General features: G+C 38.2%; 1 protein-coding gene across 1 annotated transcript in view; it reads right to left on the bottom strand.

Moving 5' to 3' along the window:
• Positions 1-5,988: 5,988 nt before the first annotated feature.
• The window catches only part of PRMT7 (protein arginine methyltransferase 7), a 19,652-nt gene continuing 2,378 nt past the window's right edge, over positions 5,989-23,262 (bottom strand). Inside the window, 14 exon segments of the mRNA XM_026068804.1 lie at positions 5,989-6,211; positions 6,809-6,905; positions 8,161-8,321; positions 9,152-9,226; positions 13,186-13,347; positions 14,014-14,103; positions 15,388-15,435; positions 17,599-17,682; positions 18,220-18,355; positions 19,142-19,269; positions 20,372-20,549; positions 20,695-20,936; positions 22,219-22,331; positions 22,656-22,797. Of these exon segments, the coding sequence (XP_025924589.1) occupies positions 6,053-6,211; positions 6,809-6,905; positions 8,161-8,321; positions 9,152-9,226; positions 13,186-13,347; positions 14,014-14,103; positions 15,388-15,435; positions 17,599-17,682; positions 18,220-18,355; positions 19,142-19,269; positions 20,372-20,549; positions 20,695-20,936; positions 22,219-22,331; positions 22,656-22,797 (1,815 nt within the window). The 3' untranslated portion in view covers positions 5,989-6,052.

Below are 23,262 nucleotides of genomic sequence, written 5' to 3'. Positions count from 1 at the left end.
GGGCCGGGCCGGGCCGGGCCTGGCGGGGCCCTCGGCCGCCCGCTCTCCTCCCCGCGAGCCCGGGTGCTAGTGCTCGCTCCCGGGCGCGCTCGGCGCCCTTCGCCCCCGAGGAGAGCCGGGCAGCCCCCGGCTTCGTGCCGAGCCGCGTTGCAGGCGCYGGTTTATCGAGCCCGCGCCGCGCCGGCGGGGCAGGACGCAGCACCTACAGCTCACACCTTCAGCAGGCCCTAGACATGCGGCAGTGAGGACAAATACGACATTTTCAAGTGCTGTAATGAAGGCTGCTTGTCTCTCTCCCTCCCCCTCCGTTCATCCCAGCAGCCTGATTTATTTGCCGATTCTCAGGGTTGTGAATAATTGGTTTCTTTCTCTTTACCACGAAGCAAGCAGTCAACTCTGCTGGAGAACAGAGCGAGCAGGAGCCCAATAAACCGCAGGGCCCATCATTTTCCCCAGTACCTCAGAGGGAGGCATGAAGCAAGAGGAGCAGGGGCTGCTCCGAGCACTTGAGGCTGCGGAAAACAGCAGGAGCAAGGGACGACGTCCGCGACGCGCTGGCTCTGCTGCGGTACGTCCCGCAGCTGCGCCTCAGCAAACCCCCACCAGGCCCCGCCGGCCGCTTGGCCAGCCGCAGTGGGGTAAGGCGAGAGCCAAGGCGCCTGGGACCGTGCCCGCGCGGCTGTGAGGAGCGCCGCCGGGCCAGCGGCTGTGGGGCTTTGCCTCTGCAGGCAGGAAGATTATCAGCTCTCATTCCTTCGTTAGTGCCCTTGTCCGCAAAGGAAGCATTTCTAGGGCTCTYGGACCCTAGACAGGATCCTGCTGAAGAAGAAGTGGGTCATCTTCATGACAGCCTTTAAAAACAAAAGCAACGCCCTATGGCCTGGTAAATATATATATACGCACATATATATGTGCATATAACATGGTTTTAATTACCAAAGGATCCAAGGATTTGCTGCCTCTGAGCCTTTATCTGCTGTATCTCGGTCAAACCTCGTAAGGCTGCATTTGAGATCACACTGCACTAAGAAAACAAATGATTAAAGCAGAGCAAGGGAGAGTCAGGGGATTAGTTTATTCTGCATGGCCTTGAGCAAGTCATTTTTAGCTCTGAGGCTCTAATCTTACAGTGAGAGCTCAGGGCAGATGAAACACTTGAACACCCACACAGAGCACTCTCAATTTTTGCTCATCTGAAAAACTGGAATAATAACACATACCTCTCTCTCTCTGAGACCATCTTAATCATTAATCCCTGTTAAATGCTTGAAAATGTCAAGTTTGAAAATGACTGATTAAACACCAAATCAAATTAACAGTCTGCAGTGTCACTGAAGCCAATTAGGTAGGATGATGACCCAAGCATCCACTGTATTCAGCTCACAATCTTCACTAGAAATATCTAACAGTAAGAAGCAAAGCTATAAAAGTCTGTTCTCCTCATAGCAACCAGCTGTAACTGCAAAGAGAATACAAAAGATGAGTGACTAAATAAATTAGTCTTGAACTGAATTCTCTATCTTGTTAAATGCAGGAAGCCTACACAGTGCAGTTTCAAAGGGACTAATGAAGGAGAAAACCAAGCTCTTGGATCTCCAAGAAGCCTTGAATCATCCAGCCTTCAGACAAGAGTAAAGTACCAGAGGAGCAAATCTTACAGCTGACATGACTTAAAAAAACCAACCAACCAAMCAAACAAAAAACAAAGAAAACCACCGCACACCCTTTGAATTCAGTGCAAGACTTGCCCCACTGCATAGTCCTAATGAAGGGCAAGACAGTTTCACTGTCCTGGTATTATTCATTCTGCATATTTAACATACAGCACTTTGTTGCCTGTTTTTTGATTGTATGTGCAAGTTCAAATTAGTCTTACTAGCAGTTGTCACTGTGTTTTTGAGCTAGTTTTCAAGTTCAGTGCATGTGGATATGGTGTATCTTATAAGATCAAGCACTGTTTTTGCACATAAGATGAGCCAACTGCATTGCAAGTCTGAACCACTACGCACTTCTCCTTATTAGAAGGAAAGATTTATTATCTCTAATGCATTGACTGAAAAATCTTTAAAATGTGGATTCTCAGCACCCTCTTGTGGATTAGTGGTGTGATAACCACTTACTAACAACTACCAAGCATTAGTAAAACTTTCATCACAATTCAGCACTACAGAAAAGTTATTATTTTTGCTGCAAAACTGCAGTAGGGAAATTAAATGTGAACAGAAAAACTCTGTAATTTATGATTATTTTTAATACTTGTATGAAGCCTACATCTTTGGAATAAGCTTTTCTTATGCCCCATTAAAAAAAATACTAGTTATATACTGGGTCTCATGCAACATATGAACTGTAATGCTATCAGTGGTGGCAAGGGATTCTGTTTCTTTTAAAACATGCATCTAAGCCTGCAGGCCAGGTCAGGATCAAACTTGTTTTCATGTAGGAAAAAAAAAAAAAAAAAAAAAAAAGCCCATGGGGGCAGCACAGAGGCTCTTCCAGCTCAGATAGCACATCATGGCAGAGCTTCTGTCAGATTTGGGAACACCTGGGAGGCGGAATGCTGCTACTGGGTAGATGTGTTTTTTCCTGCTAAAGTGGCTTTTTTTCCTGTGTACTTGCAGTAAAATGAGAACAGAAGTAGAAGTATAGATGAATAGAAGGAATGGCCAACATCCCCTTAGAAGCTGTTTTCCAAGCAATTTACGGATCACACTACGTGCTGTAAGTCCACCCTGGAACATTTACAGAAGTAAAGGAAGACTGATACATATGCTAAATACTCCTAATTACAACTGAACAAAGCTTTCCCCATGTCACCCAGATTCATATCAACACAAGTGTTTGGTATGTATCAGCATTTAATGGCTACATGCTACCAATCTGAAAACACTCAAACCATACATGTGGTAAGTGTTGGCTTCAACAGATCAGCTTTCAGCATGTTCTACCAAATCCCTAAAGCAAATTCAGTGTCTGTCTAAATACATAAGAGTAACCAGCAAGCATTAACAATGTTGCTCGCACTCACTGCAAACTAAAACAGGCACAAGGTTTCCTGAGCACATCCATCAGATTTCATTCCCCTAACACAGGTGCTAAGATATGCACAAGTTTTTTCTGTTTTTGTTTTTTTTTGACAACAGCAATATAATTACTGCTTCAGGCATGCAGAAACTTGAGATGTCTTTCCACATGTGCAGATAATATGGTTCATACGATTCCACAATTTAGTTTATACTTGCAGATACACTACTCCATGTAACCTATGGCTTTCACTTGCACTACACCCACCTTTTAGTCTTTTGAGATTAAGTATCACAAAAGCAACAGGGTTTAGATGTGATTCATCTACATCACTATGTTTTTCCAGCACCCACCACAGTACCCCCCTTATCTCCATCATATATAATACTAATAACATAATACAAATTCCCATCAATGTGTATTTCTTCCCTTTGGTATTCTAGCAAATTTATTTTTTTCGTAGCAAGGATGATTCAGGCACCTATTTATACAATCATCTTTAGGAAAGCTAACACTAAAAACAAATTAAAATGCATACTATAAAGGCAGCTGTGGTTTTGCTCTATTTTATTTTTATTTTTTAAATCTACAGTTTCTAATATATTGCTGCCAGTTTCTAATATATTGCTGCCATTTACATCTTTGTTAGCTTTAGAACACTATATGCTGCTGTTAGATCCAGAATCATTTGTGCAATACATACAAAGCACCTTCGGAAGCTAGTTGTACTGGATAGCAGGAACAACAGTTCAGCTTTATGTGTCAGGCTACAAGCAAATGCCGGGGAGGCAGCATCTAGCTGTTTTTTCTACTGTGTTGTCTCCCTCAGGGAAAACGCAGGAGGCCAGATGAAGCATACCACAAGCAAAATCCAGTCCTGTAGTACCTTGTATCAACCACTTTTGTAGTCTTAGTAGCAGCCATGGGCCAAATTCTCAGTTGGAATCAGTTTTGTAATGCCAAGGTTATCTTTCTGGGAGCTAAATAACCTGTTCTTCAATTGTTGCCATACTGCTTTTTCAAATTAAAGTGAGAGTGGGGAGGAGATGAGAGAGCAAAAAGTTGCACTCTGCACCAAACTGGACTGCTTTTGTGCACAAGACACCTAATATTTAACCTCCCTGCTCTGACCATGCTAGTAYGTTTTGCTCTTGACTGAGGCAAGCCAGGTACTTCCATCAGTTCATCCCAATACACACATCACGCATTAGCTGCTAATTTCCTCCGAATTGACTTTTCTTCCTAGAATTCTGCACTGTTAGTGATAGTCTTACTGTACAATTCTGATTGCAATATAGTAACAAATGATAAAGGCTTGGCCCTGTTACTGTTCCTTTTGTTCTAGTTGTTATTACCCCAGTTTCAAGAAAACTGCATTTTTTTAAATAGAAAAGCCACAAAGACCTTGCATTGTTACCATATTTTCCTTAGGCTAGGAACAGTGTATCAAAATTAGAAACAGTTGTCTAATAAGACAGCAACCTATATATTCCGGTCAAGTTTTTAAGAAATGAGAGTCTGAAGTTAAACAACAGTACCTTTTTGACGAGTAGTATCAGCGGACCTCAGTCTGCTGCTGGTAGTGCTGCTGTGCTGCTCGTGTTCTGTTCTAATGAAAAACATTAGTCATGTATTTCATCTCCTACATGCCTCGGGCTCCTGAGTCCTTACATATTTGTTAAATGTTAAGACCCAGGTCAGGAAAATAATTCTGAAAAAATTAGGAATATTTCAGATGGCTTTGAAGTCTATAAATAATCATCACACTTTCAGAAGAAAAGGAGGAAAAATTCCTACTCACCAGAGTTACATACTGCAGTGACGAGCAAGGTAGAGTAGAGTGGGCTTCTGCTCCTTCATGGCTTCTTCACGGCATTCCTTTCACTCTGCAGGAGTTGCTGGTCAGAGGAAATGGGAGTAGCTTTGGTAAGCAGAGTTATCCCTGCAGCTGGCTACCATAATTTAGGACAGACAGTACATTATTTTTCTATTACACTTAATAGGTCACATATACAAAACTAATACACAAATTGACTGTTCATATGAAGCAGCATTAATTGCACACACATGGTCATGTACTGCAATTTCTATCAATATGATTTGGAATGCAACTAAGAAAACCTCAGCTGTGGACCTGTGCTATTGTAGAACAACATACAACTTACCTAAACTAGCAGATAAATTATTTTGATCACTGATGAAATGAATATAAGGCCTCATTTTTTATCATATATGCATATTACATATATTACATATTTCTTACAGATATAGAAGTTTTTAGACTACAACTCTTTTTCTTTTGTTTCTGGTTGTYTATAGACAGACTAAAATCAGTTTGTCACTTCCAATTAATCTGAATGTGTACGTTTTCTAAATTCCAGTTATTCTGTTCCAGACTTTGTCCAGTTTGGCAAAGGTCTCTTAGAAACACATATCTCAGACTCCTGGGGAATGTCAGTGCAAAATAYGTTAATTCACTGACCATTTCAGGTTAAGATCAGTCACAACTTAAACAAGTCTGCAAGTACCCACCCTGTTTCCTTTTCCACATTAAATGTACTAAAATACTTATGTAGCTTGACACAGGATTTCTTTCAGTGCACGCTGAATAATATTTTCAATTTGACAGTGGCAAGTGCAGAGCCTAGAAACAGACAAGTTTAACTTATTTTATCTAACATAGTGCAAGATTTAATGTCTTCATCCACTGGTATGCCATGCAACACCCAGTCAGTCGACTGCTTCATGTCTCCATATTATTCAAAACCTCAAAAATACAATATAGTTTCACACTAATACAGAAGATAACAAACATACACATATAATTCCATCAACAAGAACTATTCTTAGAAAGAAAGTTTCTCTATACTTCCCCAGCTATATATTTTGAAAGGAAAACCAAATAGATTTAAAGTATTTTTCAAAATGATCAGTTTGCTCTCTGGGCACAATAAAAAAACCCTCTGCCATACAGAGAATACCATATATGTTTATTATAATTTAGGAACATGAGTAAAAGGCAAGTATTTTATAATAGTTTAAAATCCATGGTAATCTCTCCTGTCTTTGTGTTGAAATTTATAGCATACGTGACAGCGCTAGGAAGGTCTGTCAGAGTTTCTGATTCAATAACAGAACTGAAGAAATAGACAGCTTGCTTGCAGTGGGGATTCCATTCACAGTTTCCCTATAGGAGAGAGTTAAAAGTGAAAGCAGTCACAACTCCAAGATACCGGACAGTAATAATGCAGTAAGAACACAACAGTTCTCGTCCACAGTTCAGTATACAAAGATCAGATACATTTCTTACTTTCATTGACATTCTTTCTTTTCAGGAATGCATAACAAATTTCTTTAAATCCAGTATACGACACTGCGCAGTGATGTTATAGAGAAAAATGGATTTGGTCAAGGAATATTTAGATGGGATAGAGAAAATATTTAGGGCTCCTTCCCCTCAAAGTTTTTGCTTTTGTTGAACTGAGGAAAGGAAGTTGCATGAATAAATCCTACTTCAAGCTAGCATCATATGACAGTTCTGAATGTGGTTCCAAACTACAGAAGCATTTGAATCTGATTCAGACTCTCCTGTTTTAAGGTACATCTCCTGCTCCCACAAAAAGGGTGAGTAGATAATTCTACTAGTATTGTCCACATAGGATTCAAATAGGGTAACAAGTAGCACTACATAAACCAAGACACCAGGGTCAGCAAAGATATGTTTTTCAGCATTGTAATTCTGTAGACTTTATGAGAGATAATAAACTACAGATCGAAGAAATACCTTGTCATTTGAAATCTGCATCAGCCCTGTGCTAATAGAGATATCAGCAGTAAGATGATATTCCATCCACAGAACTGCTCCATGGCTCTTTCCCTTCCTGGAGAAAGACGGGAGACAAAAAAAAAAAAAAACCAAAAACCTATCATCTTAGCATTAACTTTACGTAATACTGATAGCTTAAACACTGCACCCATTCCTCATGAGGTTTAGGAACGCATAAGTAACTTGTTTCCTTTGGAGAAACTTGAACAGTTGAATAAATYTGTCAGTGGTTAGCAAGTTTTTAAGCATTTGCAGATCTGAAATCTGAAAAAGACAAGAGGAGCAGATGTAACAACTAAGTCTGCCAGTCATTTAACAGGCATTCAAGATAACATGGAAGAAATTATATAGCCTATCTGGGGAACCTTTCATTCAGATACCCCAGCTTCCACTATTTCTGGATTTAGGGAAAATGTTTACTATGTAACCCATCTTACTTCACCAAGTCCCTGCTCCACAAGGAGCAGAGGCCATGCTAACATGTTGCCTGTAAAAACAACGGGTTCCAAGGCACAGAGAACCCATGCAGACGGTTCTGGGTTCTCCCATGATTCTCATGGGGGTGGGAGGGGGGCAAACTTTCCATGAGTTTTATCCAGACAAATAATCTGCAGCACACAAGTACTCCAAGGGATTAAGGGCCATGAATTTGATGTCACAAAGAGGAACAGCATAATTACAGCAGTGTTCAGATTATATAAACTCTAGAATAAGTTAAATGCAAATTTCCCTATTTTTTTTATTTCCTAACAGTATGTCAAGTTTGCACAGAATAAACTACAGTCTGTACTTATAGTGAAAAATATCTCTGAAGACATATGACAAATATCAAAAGCTAACTATAGTTAAAGGGAAGGATACTGTACACTTTAAAGCTATTAAACAGAATTTGGAAGGCTAAACAGGAGCTGTTTCTGCCAGAACTCAGCAATAGGGAACAAACTGAAAGACTAAAACCATCCAGATATTGGTTTGTTTTCTCTAGACTGTAAGTTAATCTGTTTACATTCTAAATAAGGGTAACAATCTAATAAAATGCTATTTTTAAAACACAGCCATCTCACCTACGAATTACCCTTAATGCTATAGCTGCCTGTGAGTTATCTGTGAAGGCAGACAGGGTGAATCCGAAAAAAGGCACAGGAAGTTACCGTCACAGGAGCTTCCACAAGTTTAGGTAACATCTTTAGATACTGTTAAATGTGATCCCACTAATTAAGTATAATACACAAAAATGGAACGTGAAGTTAAAAAAAACACCTTTTTTTCATCATTATGATGTGAATACTTACTACGAAGAGAAAACTCACCGTAAAAGATTTAAAGAACCCTCTGCGCTGAGACAGTGCTGTGGTACTGTTCTTCTGAAGTCAAATATCAAAACTTCTTGGGGGTCTGAGAGTGACTTGCAAGGATATTCCCACAGAGGGTGAGGTTCTGCTTCCTTGGATTCCCTAAAATTCAGAGAATTCTGAAGAAAAAAAGTAATAAAACTATGTAAAAACAGTCCAAAGGCTAACAGTCCTTGTTTTCAAGTTACTTGGTGACCTGGACCCAGAATATTTAAGGCAAAAGGCTCCAAGAGGACAGGACTGTACTTTTTAGGCACAACAAAAAATATCTACTAGAAGCATGAACTAATTGTCAGGACCATGGTCCTCAGTGGTCAAACAGGCAAAAATGGGTACTTTCAAAACAATGCATTTAATTTCTTTTTGTCTCCCTCGAGATGAATTCTACTCTAGAACTGTCTACAGTCCTCCACGAAGACTATAAAGGCAACCTAAATGGCTACCTCAGATATGGAGATGTACACTACAGCTCTAGAAGTTTAGACAGATAAATCTCACCCTTCATATCTATTTCTTGGAAGCCAAAAAGCCTTTTTTTCTCTTTAAAGCRCTAACCTAAAGGCACTTAAAGCACTCTTTAAACGCTAGCCTAAGGACAGTTGGATTCRCTGATGAACAACTGCCAGCTGATTTGATTTCAACCTCAGAATAAAGTTTTAGAGAACAGGATTTCCTACCTCCCTTTTTGAACCAATGCAAGTACTTTCAAGACAGTGCAGTGCTGAACAGTTTGTCAAATAACAAGAAACATACAACCCCAAACGCCATGCCAAAGAAGTTATTCTATTTTGTAAGAATTAAATAGCTGCTGTGTTTATGAAAAAGTAAAACCATGTTTTTTCATGTGACATATGAACATTTAAATGTTCACTAGATACTTTTTCAAGCCAAAGTGAGTTTTGTTCTGTTTTGCCGAAACTTGTGCTGAAACTATTTTGAGTGTTCTTACTTTAATCATATCATCCATAGTCTGCACATCAAAACCTTCACAGGTGCCACACGGACTCCGGATTCTCCATAAGTCCTAAGGAGGAAAACAGGGTTTTGTTTGTTTTTATTAAAGGAAATAATTTTAGTTATGAATTAAATTGTTAACAGTAAAGTGCATTCACTCATTTAAAAAAAGGTAGGAAAAAAATCCTTCCACCTTCCCACACTAAGTCAGCCAAAATAGATGCCACATAACAGGACATATTACATTGCATCTTCTAGCCACTTCCATGCAATCATTAAAAAAAAMCAAAAACCCACCTATTTAGAGAAATAGTTCTGCTGAAAGAATATTTTCCTACTGAATGTTTCCTTGCTTATTTAATGGGAAAAAAGTTAAGAGATAAGAGATTAGCTAGAGCCAGGAAAAGGTCAACCACCGGAGAGACTGAAGGCAATACACGTGCAGATTGTTACTATGCCTTTTACAGAGCTTAGCAACTGCTGGACTGACAGTGATTTAGTTCAAAAGACTGCATTAATGGTCTCTAACGGAATGAGAACATTCACTAGTTTCAGATACACATATTTTATCACCTGTTCACTGCTGCGCTGAGCAATCTCAAAGGTTTCTACTTGTACCGGGTATTGCTCACTGGATTTCTACTTTACAAGAAGGCATCAGGAATACTATAAATTTAAATAAGTGCTCTTATAAACTTATGTCTGAATACAATACATCATGAACTAGAGTGACTATACAGAATCTCCCAGTGGTTTACCCAATATTCTTTAAGTAGAGTAATTTAAGCATTCCACTTTTCTTAGTAATTTAGTGCAATTCTCTACAACACTGTTGAATGCCACTGCTGGTAGGGATACTCAAGAAGTGCCAAGCAGGAAGACCATTTACTCTTTTACCCTTTTTTACTGTAAATGCAAAATTGTCACTGTAGCTTTTCATCATTTCTTAGAAAGCTCATAAGACAGCCTGGGGAGCAAACTGAATTAATTCTGTGCTCTATGCCTGCCAGCCTGGGTGGAAAAAGAAAAAAAAAAAAAAACCAAACCCACACATGCACATAGTCTGGTTGTAGCAGCCCTGCTATTATCCTTAGTATTAGAGAGCTATCGACAAAGAGTGCGCTATGCAAGAAGAGTCTTACTGGGTTTGAACAAATGCCCACTTAATACTATATGCTATATCTAAAAGCAGCTAACAGCAATGCCTAGGGAGCAAGGCAAGTACACCAGTGACAAAGAGCAGCTAAATAAGTGCATAACTTGTACTCACCACAGCCTCCATTTTAAAGTGATCAGTGATTGCATGTGCTCATCCTAAGATACTTGCAGCTTAACATTTGGAGAATAAGACCTCTTTAGATCATTACTAACCCTAAAAAATGTGTGTATTTCCTTTGGGGTCATACAGAGAATTTAAAGCCTGCTAACTACTTTAATTCAATGTATTTCATTGTGTATGAAAGGTATTGACAGAATGCATCTTACACAAACAAGTTCGCTGCTAGACACACTTTGTTTAATCCCAAAAGATGTATTCTTCCATTTCTTTTCCCCTGCGATATCACTCAATCTGTCAGAGCAGACCATTTTAGCAGTACTAGCCACGTACTGGGGGTGTGGCATGCTGCGGATTTGCTCAGCATCTTTTCTCAGGGCTGAGTACAACAGATCGTGTAAGGAGTTCAAAAAGTCTAGTCTGCTGTAGATTGTCTTTAAATGTCAAACTGCTCTGGCAAGCACACAAACACAACAAAGTGAAAGTATAACTTTCAGCCTGTATTTTTCCACTGTACACTTTTTTCCTTAATAGAAGTAAACAATGCATAAACATAGTCTATAAATTGGTTTGTAACACTTTGCAAAGTATATCTGATGTAACAAGCTGCAGATTTTCAGCTTGGCCTATCTCAGGAGAACAGACAGCTTGTGGGCTGAGAACTGTCACAGTGAATGTGTAACCYGAACAATTTTTTCCTTCCAGTTTGCAAGAATCATTAATTAATAATGAAATAAAGATTAATGCATGGACGATTCACAATATATTTTCCCCCCCTTTACAAAGAAAGGCTTGATCAAACAGCTTTTCTGCCATATCCATCTCAAAAATCTCTTTTCCAGGGTGAAATTCATCTCACAGCAGGTGTACAAGATATACCAGACTATTTAAAAGGATTAGGAGATACTCATGCTCACTCTGTGTATGGAGGCCCTCTACATTCACCCCAATGATAAAATCTCATTCTCGGTAGCTAAGGACTTCTACAGTTTTATACTGTTAGAAGTATGATGTTACCTAGATAGCATCCTGCTCCCTAAATGCAATTATGGACCAAACAAAATTTGTAACTGAAATAATTTAATGAAATTTCTTCTCCTGAATCCAGCTTTAGCTAATTGCTTTAATTTAATGAGATATCCAAATTTTGGAGGACAGGACAGGCTAGAGAACCAGTCCTACAGAATGCCTGACGAGTATGTCTTCTCCTTCTGTCTAACCAAGGACTGGCAAATGCGGAGGTTGTTAAAAAACATGTTCTCTTCTTTGGGTCTAGATTCACCACTGAACAAAGAGGAAAATGTAAAATAAAAGCAATAGCTTTTGGAATAGCTCAATGGAATGAAACACAAGTTCAATGATCTACCAAAATTGGTGTACAAAGCAGAACATAACCTAATACCTAAAAGTTTAGAACTGAGGTTTAAGTGAATTGAATGTTATTCTATGTTCTACTACTAGATTGCTGAATAATCCCGAGTCATCACTCTGCATGCTTCTGTTTCCTCATCCAAAACACGGAGAGAATAATGCTCACTTCCTTAGGAAATGCTTTGAGTTCTAGAAACATAAATCCTCAGGATAAGAGAGCATGGAATTAAAATTAACTGCTTATTTGAATCTGATTACTCTTGTTTAGTCTTGCAAATTTGCTTCCTGTTACAAGATTCAGGTTAACTTTATTCGCTCAGAAAATATTTAAGCCCTCTACATTTTTGCAGAAAATCACAAAAAGCACGTAAAAACATGCAGTATGATTTATCCCAGACAGAAAAAGAATGCATATTTTCACTTGTATAATCTGCTCAAAATCAAAGGCAGAGGGGAAAGAACAGGGTTACAGAGTATTGGAATAAGGAAACTATTAAGTGAGAGAAGGCTCAATTACAAAACTTTCCTTGTGTTATTTGCGAAGCTGGTGAATTGTACAGAGGGAAGAAAAGAGAGGGAAGAGCTGACTCTTAAAGAGATAAAGTTAAGGTTACATACATGTGAAAATGTTAGATTAAGTATTATTTTTTGGTTTATAGATATGTGTATTTTAGTTACATAATTTGAGACCAAGAAGTTTCCTCACTTAAGCTGTTGGACAAAAGCTTTGCATATTAATTATCAAAGTACTTATGTAATTTTCATTGTCATAGTAGGTTAACCCTTTGCAACCTTTACTGAACATCTCCAGCTCCAGTAAGTGTTTTAAAAAGAAAAAAAAAAGTTTGCCTTTGTACAATTTCTGAAAGGTAATTTTTCAAAGTATTTTTTAGCATGTGACCCCTACTATGCTCAACTTTAGAACTGTGCACAGCCTCAAATGATTCAGATTTACTGTGGAAAAAAATACATATATACATTTGCAAATCCTGCCTACAGCCTTATACTCACAAAATACTATCTTAAAAACTGTTATTTTACAGAATATCACACTTTAAAAGTCACCACAATTTTGACATACTTCAGTAATCTCTCTCTAATCTACAGAAATATTTTAAACATTCAATCCTTTCTTTTAAAAATGTGCCTAAATTTGGTCAAAATGATTCAAGTTCTTAATTTTCTGACAAGGGATGGCTGAAATGACAAAACACATCTTCAAGATGTCAAATTTTTCTTATTTGATCTCAGTAGGTAAGAGCAAAAGACATATCAAAGGGGGCAGTGTTAAGAGAGATAAACTTGAGATTACAAAAAAATCCTGAAAGAGTACTCAATATTAAGTGATTCCATAGGAAATGCATGGTTCTAAACAATCTCACCTGAAACTCCACAATCATCACGTGCAAAGAAGCAGACTGAGGTAGGACAGTGACATCGCTGGCAAGATGCCTGGTCACAGCTGTCCTAGCATACCAGAAATACAGGTTGTGCCATGGCAACAGACTTGTAGTAAAAAATGGCTCTCCAAGAAGAACTGAAATCTTGTCAAAAAGAAGAGGGAGATAAAGAGCATTATAAATAAGAATAGCAGCTTGAACAACAACACAGGCTATTTATATCTTCAATTATTGACAATGCAATAAAGCAAGCAAAGTTGACTAGATGAGAACTTCCGCTGTTCCATAAGGATGTAACTACTGCATATTCCATATCCTGCATAACAGACCTCTTTTTCTATTTTTAGTTAGTGAATGCTAAAATTACTTTTCCTGCTACAAAGTCTGAAAGAGAATGTTGCAGTTTTAGGTTGGAAAGTTTGGAATAAAAGTCACCAAAGTTTGTATTTTTTATTTTAAAAATTGTTAGCACTTCCAGACAGACTTTTGATTGGCTTGAGGAAGAAGAGCTACAGCTTAATAGCACATATGCAGTTAAACAAGTTTACCTGCCCTTASAACTGGTGTAGGTTATGCAGGAAGGGAAAGTCATACCCTTTTAAAACAAACAAAAAAACCACCAAAGCGTATAAACTAAATGTCACTTAGTTTCAGTAGAGCAAAGTCTGTACCACCTGCTCATTACACTTTATATGAGCTGGGATATAATGGGATTAATTGTGGTTATGGTAACTCAGTAGGAAAGCAAAATTCATTTTCACCTCCTCCCCCCGCCCCCCCAAAATTCAGTATTGGACAACTGTTACATACTTTTTTATCTTCCAAATGAGAAGATGTCAGCAATTCAGGACGTGCTTCTAATATTTTAATTTTATCTTCAAGATGATTTGCTTTTTAAAAAAAAAAAAAAAAAAAAAAAAAGGAGCTTAGGCTTTCTTTGTTAGAAGCTACAAGAGACTAAAACCTGTACCAAAATAGTATTTTTAAATCAACATAAACCAAAAGGAAACCACTGTCCAAAAGGAACTTAAAAAAGCTGGCTTCCATGACTTGCCCTTCAAAATATATTCTACAAGTATATTTTCGAAGGGTGCRTGCACTTAGAGCCAACGTATTATACCTAGTGAGCCAAAGCACATGCTACTTCCTTCAGTGAAGTACATAAAAGGCAAAGCATGCAAAAGTTGCCTCACTCTCATTCATCTGGACTCTAAAGCATATGGGAAAGATGGTCAGGAAAGATCAAAATTATGTAAACTATGAATACACTGCATATTTGGCTTGCCTTTTAGACCAGGTTTGTGCCCCAACTTGCCTGCTGTTCACCTTTTTGAATGCCTAAGCCACATGCTGAGCTAGACTGCTTTCAGACATACAGTGCCACCTGGAACAGACACAGCCGACATGATTTAAGGAAGCTGCTTCCAATCACTTCTTAGACATTAGCTGCCTCTTCTACGTGAACAGCCTGCACTCCACTGCCTGGGTCCTGCTCTGCTTTACCCCAAAGAAGCAGTGGAAACATCACTTGCTGTTAAGACCCGCTCCCTGCAGCCTCCAATGAACCAAACAAAAGAGGAGCATTCCCAAAGTCTTGTCTCACCAGGAAACAGAACTATTAGATGCCACTTCCCAAATGAGACTGGTGCAAGCTACGCAATGCCCTCACATGCCACTAATCCTCAGAAACAAACAGCTTGGCTTTTACCACTGATGGAACGAGGGCAGCAGAGTAGATGCTCGGGCAGGCAGTCCAATGCATAGCAGTCAAGAGAGAGCAAGCACTGGCAACCATCATTCTCGACTCAGGCTGACATCCCCAGTGACCTATTCAGCTTGTGGTTAAAGCTACAAGGTTCAAGACAGCTCACATGGGAAGTTGTGCTTGCAAGTTTCCTTTCACCTGGCAGCTAAGACCAGTGACCGAACACAAACAATAAAACGTAAACCACTGATGGAGAAGTATTTGCATAAAGCTCTACATAACCTGTCGGAAAAAAGCAAAAACAACCTCCCCAAAATATATATTCCCACTTCCCACAGTCTTGTCAGACTGTATGATTAATGTTCATTAATCTGATTTAACCTCCAAGCAGTTGATACAAAGACAATCAAAGTCATCAGCTTTGGCCTTAACAATCTCATGAGTTCATTTATTGCTTAAACAGAAGACTAAATACTCACTTTTCCCATGACAGAACAGGACACAGCAGAGTTTTCTAATGTAAACACCTAAAGAAAACACACAATAGTCAATCAAACCAGCTTTATTGTTTTTAATTAAAAGATTACTTACTGAACAATGAAGGAACTATTTTGATGCCCCAGTGAATTGAACTTGCACATAGCTAGCTCATAAAAATCATGCATCTATTCCACAATCCTTTGCCGTGTGCCTTTTTTACAAAACAAATTACTCAACAAGTACAGGCCTAATGATGTTGTTTTCACAGCTGTTAAAAAAAAAAACAAACCAAAACACCACCACTATTTATTTTCCATTTTTAAGATACACATAGAATATTAACAGTTGCTCTAGACATATTGTTGTCTCTGGGCAAACACAAACATATTCCTAAAAAGGAAACTGTTACAGCAAAACGTTGTTAAATCCAAACTGTAGTCAGCCTGAAATTCAAACTTCCACTTTGACAATGGTTTGGGGATTTACTCTTTACCGAAGCAAAAAACAAGAAAGATTCTATTACAGCGGAGGCTTTAGGGAGAACTGCTTTCCCTCTGGAAGCAGGTGAATAGAGTATCACTGACTTCAGCTCAGAGGAAAAAAACCAGGTCACTTACAATTGGCCGCATTGCCAGTGCGATGAATCGGCCCGCATTAGTTCTTACTCCTTGTAAGTGTGGTTTAGCATGACCTGACTGTGCTAGCTGGAGAGAGCTCTGATGTGCACTGCAGTACACCAGCCTCCTGAAGTTATGATCTTTATGCGTAATTCTATTTGATCTTTTAAAACTCATTTAGACACACTGTATTTTATGATGTAAATTAAACCTCCAGAGCTTTATGAGAAGATAGAGGGGTTGTGTAACAATTTCTCAAAAAATATAGGCAGGTGCAGCAGACAGTCATCAGTCTGTCACCAAAATAAGTTGCTGCGGATCAAAAACAAGCCACAGGTAAACCTCAAGCATGGCTAAACAATGTCAAATCTCAAGAGCAATCTAGATCTCTGTCAATGACCTAATTCAGTGACCAGCCTATCATCTTTTCTCTGCCAGATGAAAGCCAAGCAACTACATTAATTGAGGAACTTGTTTTGCCAAAGACCTGTTTTTAGATGGGTTGCAAATCACCACAGTATCCTTTCCATTTCACCAAATCTTTTCAGATTGGTAGTGCACAGACTAAATAGCAAGAGCATGGTCAGCYGAGAGGTCTGGACAGCCGCATCAAAGCCAGGTGCTCCACATTTATTAGGTACAGAGGCTGAAATATTAATGAGTCCTGATCAGCATCTCACATTGTATATAGAAATTTACAGAAAACTTACAGGCACTGTAAAAAGTTATTCCACTTTCCGAATCAGTATCCCTGTGGTTGATTGCAAACAATTTAATCAGTTTATCTGAGTGGTGAGAAGGTATTCTGGCAACCTAAGCAGACCACAACTGTAAGTCATATTTGGAAGCAAAAAAAGAGTAAGAAAAGACTATTTTGGAACTCTCTGTCCTTGCCTGGTTCTCGTACTGCCTCCTTGTCATGTGTGATTGGCCACCATCAAAAAAAATACAGGGGCCACGGATCACAGGTTTAACTCAGCAAGATTATTTATTTCTATGAATTGCCTAGCATCTTCCTCAGGATTACATTATGTGCTCCCAGATACTCAGTCTAACTGTAATAGATTTTAGTTTGAAGGACTCCAGGAGAGAGCACATCTGATAAGGTATACAGTCGGAAAGCCAGGTGGCTCCCAGTATTCYGTCCACACACACAGTCAGTTTTCTTAAAGCTTTTTATCTTGCTGTTATGGACCTTCCATTTCAGACTAGACAATRAATGTAATTGTAGCATTGCAAGCATAAAAGAAAAAAAACCTGTCAGACATTTTCATTGGTAAAAAGAATATTACCAAAAGCATTAAGATACAAGAAAGCAAACAGGGAGCAGCAGGGACTGAGGAACACCACTGTCATTCAAAGCTACACAGTGGCAAACATCAGAACTGGTAACTTTGTTGTCTCCCTAGACTTCAGCTTGATCAGGGATAAATTTCACCTCCATTTAAACACAATGAGAGCTTCTTTCTCATTTGTCACTAAAGAACCACTTGAAGTAAATTAAATAAAGGGCTGGAATGCTGAATTATAGCAGAGAACTGAAAATACCAAGCTAAAATGCTAAGACCAGAAAAACAGGAAGAAGTACTGTACCTGCTTCGCCCCAAGATAGTGAGCCAGCACAGGCAGCAGACTGCCATCACTGATGCAGAGACAAACGCTATCCATTTTCAGAACCTATAGAAAATAAATTGTCATCATTATTCCTATTCAGGATGAAAGAGTTCTCAAATTCTAGGTGTTCAGGTGGTGTTTTTTCCCCAATGTGTAGAGAAGATGCTCCCATAGGACATAAGAATTGAGAGGTACAATGATTAATATAGTTATTTCAAATAGTGTCAGAAACGTTCATGTAATCCCTTGCTGTAGGTCACAAAGTACTCACACAAACACGTATTATGCATTTAGTAGAACATGTTTTCCGATTTCCTCCTGGAATCATTAAAAACCTGTCTTTATCTAACTACCAATAATCTTTTTAACAAATAATACAGAGCTGCTACAGGTTCCCATCGAAACATGGCTGCTTTCAATTAAAAAAAAAATGAAATACCAAAGTTTTCATGACAAAATCCAACTTACAGCTGCTGATTTAAATAAAATGCACTCTGTGAGCAAACTCCTTAGCAAGAGAGCAATGAATCCATTAATACTTACTGCAGATAAAAAGATAAACACATCTACCACAGAAACCATGAGGCAACATGTACTCACTTTTGTCAAAGACTTGATGTACTGGCATGTTCGGTTCTGATCATTTAATTCTCCAAAGCGTGGTCTATTCCAGAGAAGATGAGCCTGACATCTACAAACAGGACTCTCAACATGAACATCTGCTTTGTTCTCTTCTCTGCGAAAAAAAAMCAAAACCAACCAAACAAAAAAACACATTAACTACAGCATCGCTAACATATCTTCCCCAAACAGGTAAATTCATGTATTTTAGCTAATAAGCATCTTATTGCACACGGACTTCACTGTAACTAGTTCAAATTTACTAGTTCCACAGAGATATCTTTTAGTTTCGTATTTGCAAATGAAAAGAAGAAAAAGGGCCAATTTTCACTTTTTTTTTTTAAACTTTCCCACTGACTTTGATGGTTAGGTATTTTAGACATTTTAGAAAAAAGTTGCTTGCTTGGATTCCTAAATGTAAAAAGGCACATAAAACTCAGGCWTCAATTTTTAAAATTGGTACTGATTTCTAAAAACTGTGGCTGCTATTGCCATTGCGACCAAAACAACTAAGTTCCTTTTATCTTGAGCAAAAGACATTCATTTCAGAAGACAGTGCTGATCACCATTCTGTCTCTTTTCATTCTCTATTTCCAATTTACTTCACTCCCTCACCTTTGTGCCAGCTCGCCTAAGCTTCCTTTTAGGAGTTCCAGGAGCCACCCATGAACGCTTTTGTTTCTCTGCTGTGCAGCAGAATGCCTACCAGGGAGAACAGAGGAGCCCACAGGCCAAAGCTCAGCTGTGTTTCTATGCATCCTGGAGCTTTTTCTCCTGTTCAGTGCCCATGAAGTAGCTTTTAATAATCTGCTAGTCTTTAGGTTTTTATTTTACTCTTCCAAAAATACTCTCCCAAACTACCAGTAAAGTACCATCATTTTTCACACACAAGTATTGTTACCTGGCTTTCTGRAGCTTATACCACACAGAATACTCATCACGATAGGCAGTCAGGTACATGTTCTCACCCTGGAAAACTGGCTCCTCATTTGGAAGAAAATATACACATTGCATCCAGTGATCTCTCCACTGAAAAGGTTTGATAAACAAAACCTTAGGAATTAACTCATGAATAGTACATGAAAAGTAAACAAGTAACAAGAAACTGGTTAGTAAGAATGGGCATGACTTTGAAGCATCTATGTACATGAAAGTATGTAATGAAAGAACCTTGTTCAAATCAGTAAGGCTGAGGAAGGACTAATACTGTACAGTGAACAAACGCACTCTATATAGATTTCTTACAACAGAATAAACACGAGACCGCTGGCTTGCTGACTAGCTAAGCTTGTGTTTTATCACATGAAAAGCAGATCACATTTTTTTTCCTGCGTGTATTAATGCTCTTTTACCTCTTTACTTCACTTACGTTAGAAAGCTTTATTGAATTGCTGACAGTAACCAGCGCTTGGAGCCTCCTGAATCACATGAGCTCGCTTAGTRTCATTCTGATACAGCAGTTAGACTATTTTGTTTCAAAAGCTGTGTAGTGCACTGAAAATGTTCTAAGTCGACCRGATGCCCTGAAGTTGTTTGCTTTAAATTTTACTCTCAAGCACAGTAAATGCAAACAATTATTTTGTACTTTCCTCTCAACTAAGTTTATTCAACTAGTAAACGCATTCCTACAAAAGCACAGGAATCTGACTTAATAGTGATCTCTCATTCCTTTAAACATCCAGTAATTTTCCACACCAGCCTTTTTTATGGGAGTATGATTATATTATTATAATCTTATTTCACTTTGTCATTTAAAAACTTAATACAAAAAATACATGGAAGCAAAATACATATTACAATTCTGACCAGGGATGGAAACTATTTAAGGAAAAATACACACAAAATTTTATTTTATTTTGTGAAGGTAAGAAGATTAAAAAAAAAAACAAGAGTTTTGTGTCTAGAAGACAACTTCAGTTTTTAAGCTTTCCTTTGCTTAAAGTAAACCCAAAATGTGTAGTTACTATAGTTAACATTTCTATGATTTGTGTATTTACCATCTTCCAATACATTATATGTTAGCAAAATTCCTATACAGTTTAAGGGACAGCTGCTTAAAACACTCAGTATGACCTTTACTTAAAATAATTACTGATAGATGATAATGATAACCAAAGGCTTGGTATTTTACCTGGAGAGCAGAAGTGGGTTTTACCCAGTACGGAGCCATTGTACAATTTATCTTCCCAGAGGGATCCATGTCAATATCCCACCAGGAAAGGACGATTTGTGCCTTGCCAGATTTTATAGGTGCCAGCTGCACTCTGTAGTAGGTAGAAGCACTCCTTACTGGCTTACTGAAATCCACGCTGCAGAGAAGCATCAAAATTGGAGAAGTAGTTCAGTATTCTTCAGAAACTGCCATCAGTTTCCTAAGCTGAATACACAACTTATTTAAAAGAYGTAACAGGAAAATTTTGTGTGGAACAAAACAATGCCTACCTAGTCTCTTACCTGAACATTGTCACGACATCGCTAAGGATAGTGAAGTCACTTGAAGGCATCTGATTCAGTTGGATATCACAAACTGAAGGAACACCTGGACAGTTCTCCATTTCTGAYGGGGAGACAATAATTTTTTCACCATCCTCTGCTTCGATACGAACAGGAAACAGCTTGTTCCAGGACCACATTCTTTTGGATTCCACTAACTGGACATACACTGTTGCCCTATGAGGCACTGCCTCACATCCTTCCTGAGTGTTCAAAATAAAGGACAAATGCATTCAACATAGCTGACTTATTAACACACATGAAAAGTAAATTAATTGAAATGTGAACCAATTTAAAGAGAGACAAAGTAGTAGGACTAAAAGCTTTGAAATCTTAAACTCCAATTATTTCAGAGACTTCTGTAATATCAGAGCACCTGCTCTTTATCTCCCTATTTGTGAAATATGACATACTTATCCATCTGTTCATTGTAGTTCAGCAAGGCCACAGTATCAATCTGTTTCCCAGCTTCAGTTAAACGCATGTTTCTGTATTCATTCTGAGATGAGAGCTATCCAAAGCCTTTCAAGACAGGTAACTACTAAGCTATCAACACAGAGTTTGCAAGGGCAATGAGTAAATAATAATGGCTCGAGTATTTATCCAATGACAACTTTCTATCCATGTTTACAGAGTAGAGAACATATAACTTGTTCTGAAAAAAATCATTGTGAAAAAAATCATTGTGAATCAAGAGCTAACGATGAAGCCCAAGAACAAAGCTTTTACAAAAGAGATAATTACAATTTWTATATATATATATGTATATATAATGTGTGCATATATCTATATGTGTGTGTATATATATATGGGGAGCAGTAAGGAGAGTAAGTGATACTCCCTGTATAAAACTGGTAAAATAAGACACAGAATTCTGCATAAAGTTTTGCCATCCACATTTTAATTAAAAGGAGCATAGAAAAATTGGAAAGCATAAAGGAGAAAGACTAAAGATTATACCTAAAGTTTAGTTATCAAAAAATACTGGATATTAATTTGATTATAGTGTTTAAAACATCTCTGTGGGGAAAAACACACTGAGAAGCAAGAGCTCCTTAGCAGAAAATCTACGTCTGGGAGGTGAAGCCCATCAAGTTTAGGAGGAAAGAAAAAATTCTATTATTTTTGAAAAAACCTTGGGACCTATCTGCCAGCTGAACAACTACTAAGGGAAGTTAAGATCTGCAGAGCAGAACTGAGTGCCTTTCTGCAATATATTTGTTAACCAGCAAATTATTGGGTTTTTATATAAAGCAACTAAATGTAATTTCAGGGGCTGTGATTTACAATATATACTCCACTAACTTTTATTCTAGGAATGGGTATAGTAAATTATTCACTGAATATGAAATTAGCACAGCTGATGGCCTATTTATAAAGGATACAGAAACCTAAGTCAAATATAATCTTTACCTTACTCCACAAAAGATAATGGAGTTTCCTTAGGGATCAGTTTGGCACTCTATCAGTTTCTTACCCTCTTACCTGTACAAGATGCTTGTGTGCGTGTTCATAGGTTGGTAGAGCTCCTTCTCCTATCAGCTCTGTATCAAATAATTCTGTTACCAGGATGTTTGCACGACACTGCATGTCTCCATCTAAAAGACACAATTTAATATCATATTAAGACTTTATACAGCTCTTTCAAGAAGACGCCATGCTGTAAAGACAAGCTATTCAAAAACTCACTTCTCCTAAGAGAATCCACTGAGTACTGCAAATTCTCTATTTTCCCCTAGGAGTTTCAATGGAAATTCAAATGACTACTGAAATACTATTRCAAACACTTCTTTTTGAAATAACCTTCCAATGTCACTTTCCAGAGAGAAAAGGATTTGTTTTTTTCCAATTGTTTTTAATTAAAAGAGAAAAATATATCTCTTGACTTAGCAATTTTTTTAACCTAAGTTTATTTTCCTCACCTGGCCCAACTGTAACTTCAGTGGAGTGCTTGTTGATTACCTTGATCTTGTCACTAAAACCATTTTTCTCCACTATCTTCACAGCAGCATTAGCCATGGGCTTGAAAACCTGTAAACAGCAAGAGTTTAACACACTGGTAAGCTAACATCAGCATTCAAAATGAAAAGACACCAACCCAAAATGCAGCATATTTAGCCCTGCAAAAATTTAACACATTTTGTACCGTTTCCTAGTTGAAGTTCATTACCATGAAGCAGGACAGTAAGCCTCACTTCAAAAGTTCATAGAGCTCCAATGTCATTCTTACAAACTGAACTATCAGCTGTCTCCAAAAGCCACGCCAATTTAACTTTTGAAAGGCATAAAGAATGTATGTTAAGAAATTCTTAGCATTTACATTAAACAAACTTGTCTGTTGGGGCCCTTGCGGTCCTTCAGAACAACAATCTATATGAGATATAGAGTATGGAACTACACTGCTTAGGATTAGTTGCTTAGCACAACTCGCTTAGCATTAGTAGCTAAATTTGCTGAAGCCTTAGGCCTCAGGCTGTAGCCGCTGCTACGTGCTTTAAAGTAGTTTACCAAGGACACTGGTGCAGCTGG

The sequence above is a fragment of the Apteryx rowi genome, unplaced genomic scaffold, assembly GCF_003343035.1.
Source record: "Apteryx rowi isolate R43461 unplaced genomic scaffold, aptRow1 scaffold_28, whole genome shotgun sequence".
Lineage (NCBI taxonomy): Eukaryota > Metazoa > Chordata > Aves > Apterygiformes > Apterygidae > Apteryx > Apteryx rowi.
The sequence above is the reverse complement of the archived record's forward strand: the minus strand, read 5'-3'. Positions and strand labels throughout refer to the sequence as shown.